Below are 23,240 nucleotides of genomic sequence, written 5' to 3'. Positions count from 1 at the left end.
TTTAACCAGTAAAATTGTTCTAAGAAAAAAAAAAAACACATTAAGCTGTTTTTCCTCAGATAAAAATTAAACTCTTTTTAAGGTCAATATAAATATTCCTTTCCTTGATATCCCTCCCTTGCTACATGTCTCCCAAATTGTTTTAGACTAATTAGTCAGAAATGGGTATGGCTTTACAAAAATAAAATAAATGGCAAATCCTTGAAAGATAAGTCTACAGTCCTTGAAATGATGTGTTTTATTTCTCTGTGGGCTGCTACTGAATATTTTTTTATGGGATGTTATTATAAGGATTCACAAGAAAAATTATTTTCTGGAATGAGTACCAGGATCAGTAATACCAATGCATCTCCTAAGTAGGTGGTCCGTTTTTCCCTTAGAACGCTGTTGATCTCATAAAGCACTGTATTTACTTGTAACAAGTGCCCCCAGGAAAGCATATAGGCAATCTATGGCTGACTCCCAGGGAATGCAAAGGATGAATGGCACGTTTAAAAAATTAAAAGAAAATAAAAAGGACTCAACTCCTGGTTCCATCTTACTTTTCTACCACATCTTCTGTGCCTAATTTTTCTTGTCTGGTTTTAATTAATCTCACCATTATTTTGAATGCATACTTATAAGCTACCTTAAAGTTTTTTGAGCAAGTTCAAATATGAATAACTAAATGGTCTAGATTAGGTTGCCACAATTTAAAAAATAAGAACCACTGAACCATAAACAAAAATGGAAAGGAAAATGAGAATGTAAAAAATTTCACAAAATATATAAAAAGAGTTTATATGCTTGTTATTGAGGGATCTTGGAAATCTAAAAAAAGAAATGATGAACATACAAGCAAAAAATTAAGCAAAGATCCTAAAGAGGCATGAAAACAGAAAAAAATACAGTGGACCAAAAAATGTGAAAAACATTTAACCTCAGTTGTAGTCAAATAAATATAAATCTAAACTTAAGAATAAAGTTTTGCTGGGCACAGTGGCTCAAGCCTGTAATCCCAGCACTTTGGGAGGCTGAGGCGGGCATATCACAAGGTCAAGAGATCAAGACCATCCTGGCCAACATGGTGAAACCCTGTCTCTATCAAAAATACAAAAAAAAAAAAAAAAAATTAGCTGGGCATGGCGGCGCAAGCCTGTAGTCCCAGCTACGGGGAGGCTGAGGCAGGAGAATTGCTTGAGCCCAGGAGGCAGAGGTTGCAGTAAGCTGAGATTGTACCACTGCACTCCAGCCTGGCACCTGGTGACAGAGTGAGACTCTATCTCAAAAAAAAAAAAAAAAAAAAGAATAAAGGTAGTTTTATTCAAAGTGGGAACATAAATTTGTTTCCTTGAATCTACCTACTTTGGTCTTGACCTCAAGTAGAGGACAGATATGCAAACAAGCACACGCAAAACAGAATGAGGAGTGTGATAACGACACATACGTGTTACATGGAGACACCAGGGAGAAAGTGGTACAGACAGGCTCCATGGTGGAGGAGACGCCCAGGTTGATTCCGGAATGAAGACTTGAGGCCATTAGGTACAAGTCTTTTTTTTTTAATTGATGAATTCAAATTGTATATATTTATCATGTACAAACATGTTATTCCGAAATACATGTACATTATAGAATAGCTACATTGAGCCAATTAATACATGCATTTCCTCACATACTTATTTTTTGTAGTGAGAACAGTTAAGATCTTCTCTCAGCAATTTTCACAGTTAGTAACACACTGTTACTAACCACAGTCATTATTTTGTACAATAGAGCTCTTGAACACATTCCTCCTGTTAAATTGAAATTTTGTATTTTTTGACCAACATCTGCTCAATAGCCCGTCCCTAGTCTCTGGTAACTACTCTCTGCTTCTATGAGTTTAACTTTTTTAGATTCCATATATAAGTGAGATCATGCAGTATTTGTCTTTCTGGCTTATTTCACTTAGCTTTAATGTTGTGGCAATGACATAATTTCCTTATTTTTATTTATTTTTACTTTTCTGAGACGTAGTCTTGCTCTGTCACCAAGCTGGAGTACAGTGGCACAATCTCAGCTCACTGCAACCTCTGCCTCCTGGATTTAAGCAATTCTCCTGCCTCAGCCTCCCGAGTAGCTGGGACTACAGGCACATGCCATCATGCCCAGCTAATTTTCATATTTTTAGAAGAGGCAGGGTTTCCCCATGATTGCCAGGAGGGTCTCAATTTCTTGACCTTGTGATCCATCTGCCTCGGCCTCCAAAGTGCTGGGATTACAGGCGTGAGCCACCATGCCCGGCCTATTTCCTTTTTTTTTAAGGCTGAATAATATTTCATTATATATACACAGACATTACACATTTTATTTAGCCATTCATCCATTGATGGACACTTAGGTTGATCCATATCTTGGCTATTGAGAGTAATGCTGCATTGAACACAGGAAGACAGACATCTTTCAGACATGTTGATTTCATTTCCTTCGGATATTCAGTAGTGAGATTGCTGGATCAGATGTGAGTGAAGGAAGGGACTGCCTAAGTAACACTGCTTGTGTGTACAGTCCCTGGCATAGTACTGGCATTTGATAAATATCTTTTAACTAAAGAGTTAGGAGGAACATTTTTGCAGGAAACAGAGACCCAGACTAATGAATAAGATCTATCAAATGAACAAATGTATGCTTGAATGAATGAGCTGTTTGTCAGAGAAATACTAATGTATCTATGAAAAACAGATTAAATGACCAGCCTCCAAAGGACAAAATGAAGATTTAATTTTTTTTTCTCCTATGGTTCATTACATAGACTTTATTACTAGGAAAACAAACTCTGGACAATTCCTTTGGATCTAATTACATCCTGATCATTCTAACTGCATTTCATCCAAACCACCAGGTCTAAACATTCCCAACTTGAGCATTTTCCCAGCCAATAAGCTCTGAAAAGGCCTATGTTACACTTAGGGAATATAAACAGTTGACTCAAATCTCAATACTTTTCTGAACATTGTTTTGTTTTATCTCTGGCTATTAGGGAAAATAATTAGATAGGCTATAGAAAATGTAGTTAAATATTAACAACAGTTATTTTACAGTGGTCGACTTCTGGGTAACTTATTTTCACCTTTCAGTATTTTGTAGATTTTCTACATTAGTTCTAAATTGCTTTTATAATGAAGAGAAAAGAAAGCAGTCCAATAAATTCTTGTGAATCTTGTGGGGACAAATTAAATTAGGCAAGTTCTGAGACTACTTAGAAATCTTTGAATTTCTTAGGAATCTACTCAGTTTTCATATCATGTACAATTCAAACGGATGGTTCAGGGTGGTTTGTATTTGAGCAGAATCTGGTTTTAGATCTATTCCATTCTAAGTTATTACATACAAAATGTACTAAAGTTATCTTAAATATCAAACATGAACAAAATCAATTCATTTGCAATTAATTTTGAATAGTCTCCAAAGTTCCAGTCGAAAATGGTTATTTTACACGGTTCATATATTACAAGTTATGTTACAAATTGTTGCTTGTTGTAAAAAAATTCCCATCCCTCTTAACCCAGCTTTTTAACGAATGAATTTAATTATGAAGAAAACTACTGTCACTGAAACCTTCTTCTTAATCATGTCTGTACTTATGACAAAAAAAGTCTGTTGCTATGGAAATTGTGGAGTCAAAGTTGCAACTCCTAAGGCTCTACTGAAGTGGCAAGTAGAAACCGAAAAAACGTCTTGGTAAAAAGAAAATTTTCTTAATTTTTTTTAACCTTAAAATTATGGATGATAGATGGATTTTACAAGTAAATCTTATTTTGCATAACAGTCATGTAAAAAGTTTGACATATATCTAATTTTGGAAAATCAAATAATTTAAAGTATATGAGGAACTTACAATTGACAGGAATCGAACAGGGAATCTGACTCAATTTAATTAAACATTTATTAAGGCTCTACTATCATATTAAAATTTAATATTTTCATAGATTGAGTTTTCTAAAATTGGGCATATGTATATAGTTTAACATTAGTTTCAAAATGATTTTTAGTTGTCATTAAAACCCAAAATAATGAAACCAGATGTGAACTACTCAGTTCCAGTCATTTAATGAGATGAGAATCATAGTTCAATTTATTAGTTATTTACTGATAGGCGAGCCAATAACTCTACAAAGCTTGCCAGCCAACCAAGATGAGGAAGGGAAACGATGTGTTCGTTTTTAATTTATGAAACAAATTATGTATGCAAAAGAAGTCGAGACTAATATAACAAACATTCAGCTTAAGAGAGAAAATTTTACAAAGACAAATGAAACCTCCTGAGCATTTTCCCTAGAGTTCATTCTCCCTCTTTTATCAAAGAGGTGACCACAAATCTGAATTTGGTGTCAATCATTAATGAACTTGTGTTAAAAATATTTTTAGTATATATATACTCATCCATAAATACTATATTGTTTTGTCTGTGTTTACGCTTTATACAAATGCTATACAATGGTATCTTCTTACATATATCCTATGTAAAGAAAAAAATACTTGATTTTTTTCTTTTGCTGGACCTGCTTTTGAGATGAATCCAGATTGACATATATCTCTGTTATTAATCAATTTATGGATATTGTTTAGTATTTTATTTTTTTCAGTTATAACTTCTATAAAATATTCTCCTGTATGACTATGCCACTATTTCTTTATCCTGATGGATATCCACCTGATGGATATTTCATAGGTTTTCCTTTGTTTTCACTATTATAACCAATGCATCAGAGACTTGCACAAGTCTTGTTGGGCAAATGGGTGGGACCTTATTTTGTAGGATATACCATGCATTTCAAATATGAGAAAATGGCAAAGAGTAGTTAAGCTGTGGACTTCTGGGTTCACTGTTTTCTCCCCTAAGCCCCAGCTAGGAGCTTGTTCAATCCTATGCATACATAGATAATATTAAATAAATATAATAATTTTTTATGATGATATGTATGCTGGATGACATTATGTATATTTCATTTCAGTTTCCAGGTTTTATGGACACCTTGTAAGTTCCATGATGCATTAGGAAAAAAAACATACTCAGTCTCAAACTGAATGTCACCTAAAGCAATGTGGAGCAGACTCACACACTATGACACTCTTGAGCTACCGTTACAAGGCTGTGATATAAAAATACAATACAAAACTATGTGTCCGAGGACACTGTTAAGAGACAGATGAGCAGGGCACCTGGGAGTGCTGCAGGAGTCCTCGTAGGCAGACACCCTTCTGCATGGTCATTTGAACTAGATGGAGGGATTTGCATCATGATGTTCAAAAGGGGAAGGAAGGGCAATGCAGACTGCAGGCACAAACCAAGTTTCTGAAGAGCGCATTTCTACTCCAGCAAATTACCATTTCTCCCCTGTAATTCAGTGAAGAACGAGACGGCTGAGCTGGAGACTGTATAAAGTGCCTATGCATGAAGTGAACCTAGACTACGGCATTTAAGCCTCTGAATAGCTGGCAGGTGGTCAATTTCTAAAGCAATCTCTTGGAGATTGATATGGAGAAAGATACGGGAAGTGCTGGAGTTTTATTACCTATCACTTAGCTGCTGGCATGGGCTTCTCTTCCCTCTTTCCCAATTTCCCTCCACTGTGTCTGCTCCCCTTCTTCTCCCCCTTTCAGTTTGCCTCTGTTATAATTAAAACAAATAGAAAACATTGCAGGTGTTTGCTATAAAGCATTTGCAAATACTGTATATTTTTAAAACCAGCTGCAAATTGTGTGATTTGGTCTTTAAAAAAAAAAATCTCTGAAAGACATTTCTGGAAATAAATACATCTTTCATCCTATAGATTTTGAATCTTCTTTTTGTTTGTACTTTAGCCCAGTTCATCATCATTTCTTCATAGCCTTGCACAGAAAGTTATGCCTTTAACTAGTGAGTGTTGCTCCTATTTTACAAAACATGGGGAATTTCTGGAATGATGGTTTAAAATGGAGAAACTGTTACTGTATCATCTGGTGCAGTTTTAGACAGTATTTCTCTTAGGCAAAACGACACCCAAGAATAACAGCATCTGTAAGAAGTGAAAGTGAAGAAAAAGTTTTTAAAAATGTGCTGAAATATTATCTTCAATAGTTGGAAGGGATCTGCCTTCCCCAGAGGAAACCAATATATCAGCACAGATAACATTGGGGACCTCCTTCCATTCACTCCTGGGACATCCATTCAGGTCTGCAAGTAATTTTTAAAAATCTGCCCCCAGGGAAGATGACAAGTTTCCCAGTTTTAGCTTGAACCTCAGCTATGTCTCCCTCTCTCTTTACTATCCAATTTCCTAGAGCCATGGAGTGGGTACAAGGACAGAGGAAGCCAGCTTAGCGGTGAAGAGCTCAGATTCTTCCAGGAGGATTTAAATCCTGGCTCTACTTACGACTAACTGTGATTGTTAAGCAAGTTATTTAACTGCCTTATGTTTTTGTTTCCTTGTCTAGAATATGGGGTCAGTAATACTATGTACATCATGGTCATAAGTCTTGTAAAGACATAGGGAGAAAATGCACTGAAACACTTACAAATACGTGCATGGCAGGTAAATGTTCCAGAAAGGGTAGGCAATAATGGTAGTGATAATGCTGGCGGAGTGTCGGTGATACTGCTGCCTCCCTCCGTTTTTTGCAACACCATAGTGCCATCTTGCCTGGATTATATCCATCCATCCATCCATTCAACAAATATTATAGACCTATGTGCCAAATATTGTTCTAGGATTCTATAAAAATAGTACAAGCACTTATGTTCACTAATATTTAAAGTACAGAGAAATGAAAATTATCTAACTAGTAAAAACTTACTAGTGACAAAAACCAGAAGATTGGCATTTGCATTCATGGGAAATTAGCAGAAGGTTGACATAAATGGTCTTGGTTATGAGGCGTGCTGTTTCCACACCTGTATTTAGTGCGTGGGTACTCTGTTGCACCTTTCTTGACTTCAATAACCAACTTTGCATAATAAATTAAACTTCCATCACTGAGAAATGCAAACCCTTCAAAGTGACCCCTAAGCCAGCAAAGAAATGTATAAACCCCAGTCTCAGATCAAAGGACTCGGAAGCCATCTTCACTTACAAGCCATTACCATCCAAATGGCTTTTCTGTTTGATTCAAACTTTATTCTGTATGAGGGTACAGTCATCAGGCAACAATTTTTCCCTTTGAATTCATTAGTAAATATTTGGTTATTTTTCTCTTTCATTAAAATCTAGTTTCCTATCAGCCTTCTTGTCTTTTATTTCCCTTTCATTATAGCTTGCATTCTTATCTGCCCTGGAGACCACGCCATTGTTCATTCCACTCATTCCTTTCATTCATCCAATATTTATTAAATGCCTACTAATGTCAGGAACTTGTCACTTCTCTCCTCAGTCACTTGTAATGGCACCCTTTCATCTACTGATTTAAGCCTGAAGCCTTCATTCTAGTTCATCCTGATAGTTTATTTTCCATCATAACTGTACACACTCCAGGGAGGTCACAGGCTAGTCCTTTGAACATAAACCATATGTGTTTTTATTTTTATGCCTCTGTTCTCCTACAGTGTGCCCCCTTCTAGCAAAATTTTTTAGCAAATTTTCAACTACCAAAATCCTTCTTATCTTAAATGCTTTGCTAAAGACTTGCTTCCTCTACACAGTATCCTAGAACAATTCTACCTTTGCTGTTCCCAGACTTTAGAACTTCATAGATGTCTACATTTAAAAACTTAGAGAGGCCGGGCGCAGTAGCTCAAGCCTGTAATCCCAGCACTTTGGGAGGCCGAGGCGGGTGGATCACAAGGCCAAGAGATCGAGACCATCCTGGTCAACATGGTGAAACCCCGTCTCTACTAAAAATACAAAACATTAGCTGGGCATGGTGGCATATGCCTGTAATCCCAGCTACTCAGGAGGTTGAGGCAGGAGAATTGCCTGAACCCAGGAGGCGGAGGTTGCAGTGAGCCGAGATCGCGCCATTGCACTCCAGCCTGGGTAACAAGAGCGAAACTCCGTCTCAAAAAAAAAAAACCTTAGAGACTAACATAAATTGGTATTTTTTCTTTTATTATCAAATGAAACTATTTTAAAATGCCAGTTGCCAGCTACTATTACTGTTGCTTCATTTTTTTTTAAAGGCCTATTTAACACTAGTAGGAAATTCAGAATAGAGGATAATACATTAAATCAATTTAGCTTTAGAAAATCATATTTGTGTGTTTTTTTGTTTGTTTGTTTGTTTGTTTTTTGTTTACCATGAGCATTCATTAACTAGCATCTGGGAAGCATTCATGTGTGGCATTGCTAGACACTAGACAAAATGAGTCAGAAATGCAGGGTCCTTTTCCAGTTTGGCAGGAAATCAATACTCCCAGCACTCTATCGTTACAGCAGGCATTGTGCTAAGCAGCTTATTACTTCAACTCACCTAATTAATACACACAGCAATCCTATGAGATAGATATTAACATCCCCATTCTATAGATGAAGAAATAAAAGCTTACAGAATTTAAATTAACACCCAAAGTAGCAAAGCTAGCAAATGGCAAAGTTACTATTTAAACCCAGGTCTATACAATTCTAAAGCTGGCACTCTAAAATTCTACGCAATATTGCCTCTTAGAAGTATAAAATATGGAAGGTCTAATTTGCTACAGATTTCTTCCCAGGTCATTTAGAAGAACTTCCAAAGTTGAAATTAGCACATGTTGGGGTTTAATCCAGGTTTTTACAAGACTAGCAGTAGTGACATTTTGGGCTTGGTAATTCTTTGTTGTGGGAGCCATCCTGTGCTTTGTAGGATGTTTAGCCGCTGGCTGCCACTAGTACTCCACCAGTGATAACAACCAAATGTGTCTCCAGATATTGTCAAATGTCACCTAGTGGACAAAATCACTCCCAGTTGAGAACCACTGGTTTCATCCAATCTTGCTTTATGGACCTGTCTGAAAACAACCTAAACATAAATGACTACAAAGGTGAAAATAGTTGCACTGTGCACAAACGTTTTCTACAAACAGCTCTGTAAGATGGTTTTAATAAACAACAACACTGTCATTTAATTCAAGTACAATTTAAGACATTCCTCAAAAAAATAATTTTAAAGAAATTTAGCTTGTGTAAGAAAACAATTTTATTTTTGTTGTTGTAAGAGGAACATTCCAAAAACTTAGTTCAAACCAAGAGAAACAACAATCAACTCCTTTATAAGGTTACTGTGTAAAGGATGTTCAGGGAATAATTGACACTATCCAGCTGAAAAGGCTTCCTCCTGATAAAATGCAACCATTAGCCAGATCAAACAGTCTCTCAAGACTGAATATAGATGGCAGCGAGATATCAAATGGGACCTGAGGAAAAGCATAAAAGTGTTCATGAAATACATTGTTTCAAACTGTTGACAAAGTTTTCAAAATATGCAAATACCAATTTCTAATAATTTTATATGAGAGTTAACTTGTGTGCCTCAGGTAAAGCATGAAGTTTCATATCTCTAAACTGCTGAAATGGCACATATATCATGTCACATCCTATTAAGATTCACATATTAGCCCATAAAACAGCAAACACTTCTAAAAATATGGACTATTTGTATTTATATAATCATTGTACATGGTTCTAAATGTAGGACTTTTGGCCGTTCTCTTAAAACGCTTTCCTGTGTAACAGATTGACCAGTTGGCAAATCTCCTGTCTCTCATAAGTCTTGACACAGTGAAAGAGGAAGCACCAGGAAGTTATGTTTGGAAATCAGTCTATCTGAAAGAGACACTGCATAACCATGAGCAAGAACTACAGCCAAAGTCATCCTGGGCAGGCTGAAAACTGGAAAATAAAGACTGCTTGTGTGGTCATAGCATTTGGTTATTGGTTGGGGGAAGGCCAAGGAGGAGAGAACAAAATTGAAGGGAGGAAAACAAATGTTTGCTAGGGACCCACTTCATGCCAATCTAGGTAAATACTTGCATAGAATGACCACAATGAGTTACAGCCTTGTGGGTCTGAATGCTGGTTTAAAAAAAAAAAATAGAGGACAAGTTTCTATTAATTTTTGTCTACTTGTTAAATGAGCCAGACATTTGTTTTATTTTCAAGAAAGCATAATGAACCTAAATGTGGATACTGCATTTGGAGGCTGGTTTTTGTTAACTTTTACATCACTTTTTTGGATTAAAAAATGATAAAGTATTCCAGTGTTTTCTATAACTGCTAACAATAAAGAGATGCATAAATAAAAAATTAATATCTCACTTCCTTGATCAATCCTATATAATCAATGTTTCCATATTGGAAGGTATATGGGATAGTTCTTTTCTTTCTTTTTAAAAATGGAATTATTTGGTTTCCATTATTTGCTTTCTCAATTAGCAATATATAAGATAAATCCCTCTTAATCAATTCAGGGAGGCAGAATAACTACATGGTGTTAAGAGTGTGCAACCTGGGGCCGGGCGAGGTGGCTCACGCCTGTAATCCCAGCACTTTGGGAGTCTGAGGTGGGAGGATCACAAGGTCAGGAGTTCAAGACCAGTCTGGCCAACATAGTGAAACCCCATCTCTACTAAAAATACAAAAAATTAACCAGGCATGGTGGAAGGTGCCTGGAATCCCAGCTCCTCAGGAGGCTGAGGCAGGAGAATCACTTGAACCCAGGAGGCAGAGGTGGGTTCAAATTCAGACCTTATCACTTACCAGTTATGTGGGGCTGGGTAAAATGTTTAAACTGTTTGAACTTTAATTTCTACATGCATAAAATATAAACTATCTATTTTGAATTGATCTTTGTATATGATATAAAGAAGGGGGTCTAGCTTCAATCTTCTGCATATGGCTAGCCAGCTACCTCAGCACCACTTATTGAACAGGAAGCCTTTTCCCCATTGCTTGTTTTTGCCACCTTTGTTGAAGATCAGATGGTCATAGGTATATGGCAACATTTCTGGGCTCTCTATTCTGTTCTATTGGTCTATGTGCCTATTTTTGTATCAGTGCCATGCTGTTGTAGTTACTGTATCCCTGTAGTATAAAGTCAGGAACATAATGCCTGTAGAGTTGTTCTTTTTGTTTAAGATTGCCTTGGCTATTCAGGCTCTCTTTTGGTTCCATAACTTTAGTTCCATGAATTTTTAAATAGTTTTTTCTAGTTCTGTGAAGAATGTTGTTGGTAGTTTGATAAGAATAGCATTGAATCTGTAAATTGCTCTGGGTAGTATGGCCATTTTAATGCTATTGATGCTTCCTATCCATGAGCGTGGGATGTTTTTCCATTTGTTTGTGTCCTTCCTGATTTATTTGAGCAGTATTTCATAATTCTCATTGCAGGGATCTTTCACATACATGGTTAGCTGTATTCCTAGGTATTTTATTCTTTTTGTGGCAATTGTGAATATTATTGCATTTCCAAATCTATGCAAATCCTGAAGATGACTTAGGCAATACCATGCTGGACATAGAAATGAGCAAAAATTTTATGAAAAAGACACTAAAAGCAATCATAACAAAAGCAAAAAGTGGCAAGTGGAATCTAATTAAACTTAAGAGCTTCTGCACAGCAAAAGAAACTACAAGAGTAAACAGACAACCTAGAGAATGGGAGAAAATATTTGCAAATTACGCATCTGACAATTGTATAATATCCAGCATCTATGAGGAACTGAAACACAATTTACAAGAGAAAAACAACCCCACTAAAAAATGGGCAAAGGATATGAACAGACACTTCAAAAGAAGACATACCTGCACCCAGGAAGCATATGAGTAAAACCTCACTATCACTGATCATTAGATAAATCAAAACCACAATGAGATGCCATCTCACACCAGAATGGCTATTGTTATATTAAAAAGTCAAAAAATAACAGATACTGGCAAGGTTGCAGAGAAAGAGAGAACATTATACACTGTTGGTGGGAGTGTAACTTAGTTGAACCATTGTGGAAAGCAGTATGGTGATTCCTCAAAGCACTAAAAGTGGAACTATCATTAGACCCAGTAATCCCATTACTGGGTATATACCCAGAGAAATGTAAATCATTCTACCACTGAGACATGTGCACACAAATGTTCACTGCAGCACTATTCACAGTAGCAAAGACTTGTGCATTGGTCCATTTTCATACAGCTGTAAGGAGCTTCCTGAGACTGGGTAATTTATAAGAAAAGAGGTTTAATTGACTCACAGTTCCACATGGCTGGGGAGGACTTGGGAAACTTACAATCATGTCAAAAGGCAAAGGGAAAGCAAGCACCTTCTTCAAAGGGTAGCAGGAAAGAAAGAACGGAGGAAGGGCCACTTTAAAACCATCAGATCTCATGATAACTCACTATCACAAGAACAGCACAGAAGAATCCACCCCCATTATTCAATCACCTCCCACCAGGTCCCTCTTTGAATTTGAGATGAGATTTGGGTTGGGACACACGGCCAAATCATATCAACATGGAATCAACCTAAATGCCCATCAATGACAGATTAGATAAAGAAAATGAGGTACATATACACCATGGAATACTACACAGCCATAAAAAAAGAATGAGATCATGTCTTTTGTGGAATATGGATGAAGCTAGAGGCTACTATTCTCAGCAAACTAATGCGAGAACAGAAAACCAAATACCATGTTTTCCCTTATAAGTGGAAGCTAAATGATGAGAACTTATGAACACAAAGAAGAAAACAATAGACACCAGGGTCCACTTGAGAGTGGAAGGTAGGAGGAGGAAGAGGAGAAGAAAAGACAACTATTGGGTACTGGGCTTGATATGGTTTGGCTGTGTCCCCACCCAAATCTCATTTTGAACTGTAGTTCTCATAATCCTTATGTGTCATGGGAGGGACACGGTGGGAAGTAATTGAATCATGGGGGCAGCTACCTCCATACTGTTCTTGTGATAGTGAGTGAGTTCTCGAGAGAGCTGATGGTTTTATAAGGGGATTTCCCCTGACTTCACTCTGTACTTCTGTTTGCTGCTGCCATGTGAAGAAGGATGTGTTTGTTTCCCCTTCCACCATGAATGTAAGTTTTCTGAAGCCTCTGCAGCCCTGCAGAACTGTGGGTCAATTAAAGCTCTTTTCTTTATAAATTACCCAGTATCATGTATATCTTAATTAGTAGAGAGAGAACAGACTAATTCAGTAAACTGGTATCAGAAGTGGGGTACTGTTGTCAAGGTACCTGAAAATATAGAAATGACTTTGGAACTGAGTAACAGGCAGAGGCTGGGACAGTGTGGAGGGCTCAGAAAAAGATGGGAAAATGTGGGAAAGTAAGGAACTTCCTAGAGACTTGCTGAATGGCTTTGACCAAAATGCTGATAGTGATATGGATGATAAAGCCCAGGATGAGGTGGTCTCAGATGGAGATGAGAAGCTTGTTGGGAACTGGAACAAAGATGACTCTTGTTATGCTTTAGCAAAGAGACTGGCAGCATTTTGCCCCTGCCCTTCCTAGAGATCTGTGGAACTTTGAACTTCAGAGAAATGACTTAGGGTATCTGGTAGAAGAAATTTCTAAGTGGCAAAGCATTCAAGTGGAAGCAGAGCATAAAAGTTTGGAAAATTTGCAGGCTGACAATGCAATAGAAAAGAAAAACTCATCTTCTGTGGAGAAATTCAAGCCTGCTGCAGAAATTTGCAAAAGTAACAAGAAGCCAAATGTTAATTACCAAGACAATGAGGAAAATGTCACAATTTATGCTCCAGAGCATGTCAGAGACCTTTGGGGTAGACCCAGGGCCTGGAAGGGAAAAATGCTTTCAGGGGCCGGGTCCAAGACCCCCGCTGCTGTGTGCAGTTTAGGGACTTGGGGTTCTGCCTCCAAGTTGCCCCAGCCATGGCTAAAAGGAGCCAAGGTACAGCTCAGGCTATGACATCAGAGAGTGCAAGCCCCAAGCCTTGGCAGCTTCTACATGGTACTGAGCCTGCAGGTGCACAGAACTAAAGAATTGAGGTTTGGGAACCTGCACCTAGATTACAGAGGATGTATGGAAATGCCTGGATGTCCAGGCAGAAGTTTGTTGCAGGGGCAGGGCCCTCATGGAGAACCTCTGCTAAGGCAGTGCAGAGGGAAATGTGGAGTCAGAGCTCCCAAAGTCCCCACCGGGACATTGCCTAGTGGAACTGTGAGAAGAAGGCCACTATCCTCCAGACCCCAGAATGGTAGATTCACTGATAGCTTGCACTGTGCACCTGGAAAAGCCACACACACACACACTCAACACCAGACTGTGCCAACAGCCAGGAGAGGCACTATACCCTGCAAAACCATAGAGGCAAAGCTGCCCAAGGCCATGGCAGCCCACCTCTTGCATCAACATGCCCTGGGTGTGTGACATGGAGTCAAAGGAGCTCATTTTAGAACTTTAAGGTTTAATGACTGCCCTATTGGATTTTGGACCTGCGTGGGGCCTGTAGCCCCCCTTTTTTGGCCAATTTCTCCCATTTGGAATGGGCGTATTTATTCAATGCTTGTACCCCATTGTATCGAGGAAGTAACTAACTTGCTTTTTATTTTACAGGCTCATAGGCAAAAGGGACTTGTCTTGTCTCAGATGAGACTTGGGACTTGTCTTGTCTCAGATGAGACTTTGCACTTGGACTTTGAGTTAATGTTGGAACGAATTAAGACTTTCAGGGACGGTTGGAAGGGCCTGATTGTGTTGTGAATTGTGAGGACATGAGATTTGGGAGGGGCTGGTGCAGAATAATATAGTTTCGCTGTGTCCCCACCCAAATCTCATCTTGAACTATAGTTCCCATATTCTCCACATGTGTCGTGAGAGGGACCTGCTGGGACGGAAATGAATCATGGGAGCAGTTACCATCATACTGTTCTAGTAATGGTAAGTGAGTTCTCATGAGATCTGATGGTTCTGCAAAAGACTTTTCCCCCGCTTCACTCTGCACTTCTCCTTGCTGCCCCCATGTTAAGAAGGTTGTGCTTGCTTCCCCTTCTGCCATGATTCTAAGTTTCCTGTGGCCTTCCCAGTGCTGTGGAACTGTGAGTCAATTAAACCTCTTTCCTTTACAAATTAAGTAGTCTCAGGTATGTCTTTATTGAGAACAGACTAATACAGGCTTAATTCCTGGGTGATAAAATAATCTGTACAGTAAAGCCCTATGACATGAGTTACCTATGTAACAAACCTTCACATGTACCCCAAACCTAAAACAAAATTTAAAATAAAAGAAATTATAATAGTTCCCATATCATCTTGTTACAAGGATTAAATGAGTTTATTTAAATAAAACATAGAATGGTACCTGGCACACAATGATGACTCAATAAAGGCTGCATATTATTATCATTATTGAACATATCCTTTCAAATGGCTACCGAACACTTCACGGACTGGCTGTATCCTGATTTATACAATTATTCTCTCTTGAAGTTTTTTTTCTAGTTTTTGTATATGCTTGCCTATTTATATATATTCTTGGGTACAAGTACTTTTAATTTTTGTACTATTGATTCTCTATAGTGGTTTTATTTAGTCATATGGCATTTACCTTTTATACTTTAACATTTATTTACAGAATTACTTTCCAAATATGTTGGGGCAATTATCATTTCAACCAGTAATATATGAGGGTTCACTCAAGGTAATATATTAGAGAATGTTACACATCTTTGTTGTTGTTGTTTTGCTATTTCTCTACTATTTCTTCTTCAGAAAAATATAGGAAACATTTTGGCAAGCTAATATTAACTGGTTTATTAATATGTTCAAATTACATGTGTTTACCGTGATTATTTTGGTTGTACCTCAGTGCTATTCAACCGCACTAAATAGTCCACCTATTTTAATCTCATGTCTGACTTAATCCCTTTAGCAGATAATCAAGGTAGGAAACAAAGAAATAATAATTAGCATTAATATATGTGTATTTTCTTTTGTACTCTATTGCTTTCATTGTGGAATTCTTTCCATGTTAAAGATAGGAATGGCTTTTCAAAAAAACAAAGTGGCTAAGTTAATTTTACTCAACATTAGAATTATCTTCATGACATAATTTATATACTAGATACAAATAGAGCATTTTGGTCTCTGACTTTGTCATTGAACCTCAAGAAACAAGTGGTCACTTGTCAAAGGATGAAGATCAATTGTTTTGTTTATTTACGGAGTCCACGAGTGAAAGCTACAGATTAGACAGATAAAATAAAAGCAGTTGTCACCCAGGAGTTACTAATCCTTGTTGGTCCTCAGGAGAACACAAACTACCCTAAAATGTCAGAACCCACCCTTGTGTTCTTAAGCCTTCCTTTCTAGATATTCTAGGTGTTTTAAGCCCTTTGGTAGACAAGTCAGATACTTCAAATTTTAGCTATTTCTATCATGCTAAAATACAGTATCTTATATTTTCCCCTTGCCAAACACAATTCTTTTAAGTAAAAAGTAGAATTTTTTTAAGAAAAATTCTTCTGATTGAATCATAACATGTAGATAGAAAAGGAGGAGAAGTCATAAATGTGCAACTTGCATATACGCTTTTTTTTCAAAATGAACATATTCATATAACCATCACCCAGGTCAAGAAATAGAACATGATCAGCACTCAAGGAGTCTCCCTGGTGCTCCCTCCTAGTCACTGACCAGGTGTGTGTGTATATATATGTCTTTGTTGTTACTGTATATGAATAGAATCTTACAATATGTAATCTTTCCTGTCTGTTTTTAGATTGAAGCAATAATTTGTTTATTCTTATTGATACATCATTTTCATCGTGTGAATGTAACACAATTTATTCATTTTTCCAGTTAATGGTCAGTTGAGTTACTTCCAATTTTTGGTGTTATGAATAAAAATATCTTTTGATATACATATGTCACATTTCTGTTAGGCATATACATGAAAATGAAATTTGCTGGGCCATCAGATACATATATATACCTCTTTAACCTGATCCTACCAAACAGTTTTCTAATTTATATTTTCCACCAGCTCCAGTTATTCCACAGCTTCACAAACTCTGACAATTTCTGTTTAAAATTGTGGCTGTTCTGGTATGTTTTGCACATGTCATATACCACCACACTATGTTTTTAATGTCACATCCAGGAAAACTAGTAACACTGAACTTAAGTATAGGTCTCTGTTGAAGTACAGGTCTTCGGTCCAATTTATACTGAGGTGTCTTTTTCTCATTCATATATACAGGAATTCTTAATATATTCTAGAACCAGGTCTTTTGTTGGGGTATATATAAAAATTTCCTCCCACTCTGTAGCTTGCCATTTTGCCCTCCTGATGGTATCTTAAAATACAGTCCAATTTATCAGACTTTTCTTTATGATTGGTACTTTCAAAAGTGTATCCTATTTTATGAAAGCTTTGCTAACACCAAGGTCATGAAGATAATCTCTTATGATTTCCTCTAGCTTTATTGTTTTATCTTCCACATTTATTGCCACAATCAATTTGGAATTGAATTTTTATATTGTGTAAAGTAAGAATTGAGGCACATTATTTTTAGATATCCAATTGACTCAACTCATTTATTGAAAAGATAAGTCACCTTTGTCATTAAATTATGGGACTGCATACGTAGGGATCTCTTCCTGGACTATTTACAAATACATAAATATAATAGAGAGTCCAGATAGATGAAGAGAGAGAGAGAGTCTCTATTCTATAAATATTTAGAGACTATCTATCTATCTATCTACCTACCTACCTACCTACCTATCCTCTCTATTTATCTATATTCACTGCAATCACATGCAGTGTTACTGTAGCTCTTTAACAAGATTTGATAACTAGAAATTAAGTCCCTACACTTGTTCCTTTTAGATGCTCTTAGTTATTCTGGGTCCTTTGTATGTCCATGTGAATTTTCTGGTACTACTGTAAATGAGAGTTTAATTTTTTTAAAATTTCTGATTATTGGTTCTGCTATATAAAAATAAAATTTATATTTCCAGTGATAGTATAGATAGAAACTTCGCTAAATTCACTTATACATGCTAAGAGTTATTCTGAAGACTATTTTGGATTTTCTATGTCTGTGAATAATGAAAGCTTTTCTTCTTTCCCATATTTAAACCTGTTAAAAATTCTTCCTTTATTTCACAGGCTAAGAACTCCCATTTAATGTTAATTGGAAGTGATGATAGGGTATTATTAATATATGACTAGTTGATTTTACAATTAAGGAAGGCAGGGGCAGCCTTATTAAATGAATGGTATAGAAAAATTGTCTGTTACTAAAACTACATCCTTATCTTTACTTATATCCTGTACTATTTTTGTTAATTTATTCCTAGGCATTTTATAATTTGCCAGTGTTGTGAATAAACTTTTAAAAATTTCCATTTTAAATTATTATTCCTAGAAGAAAGAAGTTATTAATTTTTATATCCAGCCACTTTGTCATATTCTCTTAGTTCGAATCATTTCTTAAAACTCTTGGGTTTGGGTTTTAAAATATTATTTATAAATAAATATAATTTTGTCTGTTATTTTTTAATATTTATGTTTATTGATTTTATTCTCTTTTTAAAATATTTTTAATATTTATGTTTATTGATTTTATTCTTATTGGTTTTATTCTCTTTATTCTCTTACCTTATTACAACAGCTAACACTTTCAAAATAATGTTGAGTCACAGAGGAGATAATGAGCCTTATTATTTGTAAAACCACTACTTAAATCAGGAATAGAATTAGAATTAGTAAACCACCTAAACATGGTCAGGATACATTTATGAAGCAAACATTCTACTCACGATTACCACTACCATCAAAATCATGGAGACAAGTTTTTAAAATGTCAAGTTAGGTGAAAATGCTAAATTTATCTCATAGTCACAGCACGTCAATGTCATAAATACTAAGTGAACCCAAATATGCTTTAGGAAGTCAGAGTTATATCTTTTCCCCAAAGAGTTCAAGATTTTTAAAAAATCGTAGCATTTACATAATTTCAAATAAAATGACAGCATTAAAAGGTAAAGTATTTCTTTGGGGATATTTCTTGACCTGTAGTAAAGTGAGCCCATATAACTTTTCACAAAGTGATATGTTTTTTATACTGGTATGGTTTGGCTCTGTGTCCTCACCCAAATCTCATCTCAAATTGTTATCACCACCTGTCAAGGGAGGGACCTGGTGGGAGGTGATTGGAACATTGGGTTGGTTTCCCTCATGCTGTTCTCCTGATAGTGAGGGAGTCCTCATGAGATCTGTTTGCTAAGCGTCTGGCATATCGCCTGCTTTCTCTCGTGCCCACTGCCATGTAAGACATGCCCTGCTTCCCCTTCACCATCCACCATGATTGTAAGTTTCCTGAGGCCTCCCCAGCCATACGTAACTGTGAATCAATTGAATCAATTAAACTTCCTTTCTTTACAAATTACGCAGTCTCAGGTAGTATTTTTATAGCAGTGTGAGAATGAACTAATACATACATCCATGAGACCTGGAGACTTTCAGGGACTTGCCCAAGGTCCCTCGGCTATTTAGTGTCAGAGCCAGGATCCACACCCAGGAAGACATACTCTCAGAAGATGTCCCTCTCCAATCTGTAGCACTGCCTCTCTTCCACTTGACAACTATGCTCTGAGTTCCCTCTTGCCATGTCTGTCAACCACTGGCAAGTCCAAGACTCTCCATAAAATGCTCCTGCGTCATGCAGCCTCTCGAACTCCCCTGTCTCAGTCTCCTGCTCCTCCCCTTGGCTCAGTGCTCATTCTCTCTCTCTCTCTTTTTTTTTTTTTTTTTTTTTTGAGACGTAGTCTCACTTTCTGGAGTGCCATGGTGCAATCTCGGCTCACTGCAGCCTCTGCCTCCCAGGTTCAAGTGATTCTCCTGCCTCAGCCTCCCAAGTAGCTGGGATTACAGACACCTGCCACCACGTCCCGCTGATTTTTTTTTTTTTTTTAGTAGAGACGAGTTTCACCATGTTGGCCAGTCTGGTCTTGAACTCCTGACCTCAAGTGATCTGACTGCCTCAGCCTCCCAAAGTACTGAGATTACAGGTGTGAGCCACCATACCTGGCTGGGCTCTCTTGACGTGCTTTTTCAGCTCAGCTTTTGGAAATTTTACAGACAACTCTACGGGTGCCATAAGGAATGTGTAATCTTTTATGTTTGCTTGCTCATTGTAAATAGCTTTGAGTCCAAACTGTCCAGGAGAGGGTACCAAGGTTCCATTTCCTAGGTCAGGAAAGGCTTTGTGGAAATGAAGGAAGAAAACAGACTGGCAGATAAAGACTGTGAATTAGTTAGTTCAACGAGGTTACACTTGGAGGAACTATTTGAAAGAAAGATGATGATTTTGTCTGCCTAGAGAGGATGAAAGTCTTAAATAGTAAGAAGAAGGGAAGGAAATTAATGAATTGGGGGCACACTGAAGGGATTCATTAAAATCTGGCCTGAATTGAACTTGTTTGGGAAAGTTTTGAAAGCCATTAGAGAATTAAAGGTTATTTGCCAATACTTTATTTTATATGAGTTTCTACATGATCACTAGATTCTATCATAATATTTTATTACTTGTGTTCTTGTGTTCCAACAATTTTTCTTAATCAAAAGGAAAATCATAGTCTTCAAAGAATCTATGATTTTTCTCAATCCAATTAGTTTTGTTGAACACCTACTCTGAAGCCTCTTCCTTCTCTCTCCACACTGTCAGTTACCTTTTCATCAATTCTAAGGGTTCCATGACCAAAAAAAGAGGAGGAAGAGCCACGTTCTTACTAATCAATTAGGTTTGCCTATTCATTTCATTGGTAAGTGGGATATTGAACAATCGAGAGATTTGTGATATGGGTGGATTTAACTTTGCCTCCTTTCAAAAACTCTAAAGCACAGGGAGCAAGAGGCATAAAAAAACTTTAATAGCTTCAAGGTAAGAAAGCAAATCGTATTTTCACCCAGTATTCTCATATGTAAGTTTCTCTATCATGTTTTCTACTTTTTCTTAATACATCACTTTTATCTGAAGTTAATAATTTATTGGATTTTTTTCTAGACTGGGGAAAAAACATGCATTCTAAAGCAGAAAGCATAATATGACAGTATCACATGTAAGAATCAATATCATGAATGACTAGTGATCCATGTAACAAAAGTTCCAGATGAGAGGGACCTAGATATATTTGTTTTCACTTTACTTTGTATGATTAAGAAAATCCCAAAACCAGCAATAATATATATTATTCTCCCCAATCTAACAGGAAGGGGTGAATATTCCCAATTCTTAGGAAGGTAACAGGGCTTTTCCACAGCTCTGCAAAACCATAGAAATTTCATAGTTTGTGGAGAATGAGATTATCTTTTCAACACTCTAATTTTTGTGTTAATAAAATTTTAAATATGACAGAAAAGGGTTTTTTTTTTAACATAACATGAGATCAAATGGTCATATTGGTGAGATGGTAGAAAATTTTTTTTTTTTTTTTTTTTTTGAGACAAAGTCTCACTCTTGGTACCTAGGCTGAAGTGCAGTGGTGTGATCTCAGCTCACCACAACCTCTGTCTCCCAGGTTCAAGACATTCTCCTGCCTCAGCCTCGCAAGTATCTGGGATTACAGGCATGCACCACCATGCCTGGCTAATTTTGTATTTATAGTAGAGACAGGGTTTCTCCATGTTGGCCAGGCTGATCTAGAGCTCCTGATCTCAGGTAATCCGCCCACTTTGGCCTCCCAAAATGCTGGGATTACAGGCATGAGCCACCAGGTCCGGCCTTTTTTTTTTTTTTTTTGAGACAGAGTCTTGCTCTGTCACCAGGCTGGAGTGCAGTGCCGTGATCTCAGCCCACTGCAACCTCTGCCTCCTGGGTTCAAGTGATTCTCCTGCCTCAGCCTCCTGAGCAGCTGGGACTACAGGTACATGCCACCACATCCAGTTAATTTTTGTATTTTTAGTAGAGAAGGGGTTTCACCATGTTAGCCAAGATGGTCTCGATTTCTTGACCTCACGATCTGCCCACCTCAGCCTCCCAAAGTGCTGGGATTACAGGCATGAGCCACCATGCCCAGTCAGTAGAAATCTTCTAATATTAAATATTAAATAAACAACATTACTTAATATTTATTAATTATTAAATGGCCATATTGGTGAGATGGTAGAATTTTTTTTTTTGAGATGGGGTCTCACTCTTGTTGTCCAGGCTGGAGTGCAACGGCACGATCTTGGCTCACTGCACTCTCTGCCTCCCAGGTTCAAGCAATTCTCCTGCCTCAGCCGGTCATGGGCCTGTAATCCCAGCATTTTGGGAGGCTGAGGAGGGCAGATCACTTGAGGTCAGGAGTTCAAGACCAGCCTAGCCGACATGGTAAAACGCTATCTCTACTAAGAATAGCAAAAATTAGTCAGGTGTGGTGGTGCATGCCTGTAACTACCAGGAGGATGAGGCAGGAGAGCTGCTTGAACCCGGGAGGCAGAGGTTGTAGTGAGCCAAGATCACGTCACTGCACTCCAGCCTGGGTGACACAGCGAGACAGTGTCTAAAAAACGAAACGAAACAAAACAAAAATAACATTATTGTAAAAGGCATTTTGTAGAGAAGAAGAAAATTGGAAATTAAAGAGAAGATGTAGGAGAGAAAGCATTTGTGCAAGGAGTTGGTTCAAATACTATATTGTTTAAGAACAGAAGAATAGATTCTTCTTGAATCATCATCACCATCACTACCATTGTCATTGTCACTTTACAACAGAGGCACAGCTGTCCCTGGCATTTCCTTGAGCTCTAGAGCAGAATGCACCTACTAATAAATGACAGGTCTTGCTCAGACACATCTTCCCACATGCACAGACAACCAAGCATTTTGGTCAAATCCAAAACACTTCAACAACATGAAGGGTTCTGTCTCCCTTCTCACATCTAAGTGGATGTTTTGAACAGTGGCCTCCTTATTGGAATGCATGAGAAGCACTTCCATGAGACGAGATATTGTAGGAGACTGCAGCCACTGAAATATATGTTTAAAAATCAATTTCACATTATGTTTATTGTTTAGAGTCGTGGTATGACTGAAAACAAACATTTGGTCTTTGTCCTGGGTTCCTGGTACAGAGCTCCTAAAATAGTTGGAATTGAGCATCTTTTATATACTAAGGGGTAGGGAGACTGATTAAACCCAGTCACCAATAGCTGATGATTTAATCAATTATGCCTAAATAATAAAACTACCACAAAAACTGATGAAGATAGGTTTTGGGGAGCTTCCAGGGTGGTACACAAGTGGAGTGCTGGGAGGGAGGGGGGCCCACTGGGAGGGTGCTGGGAGGGAGGGGGGGCCACCTGGAGGG

General features: G+C 37.5%; 1 protein-coding gene across 3 annotated transcripts in view; it reads right to left on the bottom strand.

Annotated features, from left to right (window-relative positions):
* Positions 1 to 23,240, bottom strand: part of CFAP54 (cilia and flagella associated protein 54) — a 369,697-nt gene that overhangs the window by 5,652 nt on the left and 340,805 nt on the right. For all 3 annotated transcript variants that reach the window (XM_032298598.1, XM_032298601.1, XM_032298604.1), the window contains one exon: positions 9,195 to 9,328. In XM_032298598.1, coding sequence (XP_032154489.1) covers positions 9,209 to 9,328 — 120 coding nt within the window. In that variant the 3' untranslated portion in view covers positions 9,195 to 9,208. The remainder of the gene's footprint in view (positions 1 to 9,194; positions 9,329 to 23,240) is intronic.

Source organism: Sapajus apella, unplaced genomic scaffold, assembly GCF_009761245.1.
Source record: "Sapajus apella isolate SASKATOON/1434 unplaced genomic scaffold, GSC_monkey_1.0 scaffold2, whole genome shotgun sequence".
In the NCBI taxonomy this organism is placed as follows: Eukaryota; Metazoa; Chordata; class Mammalia; order Primates; family Cebidae; genus Sapajus; species Sapajus apella.
Note: the sequence above shows the minus strand (reverse complement) of the source record. Positions and strands in the feature narration are given on the sequence as shown.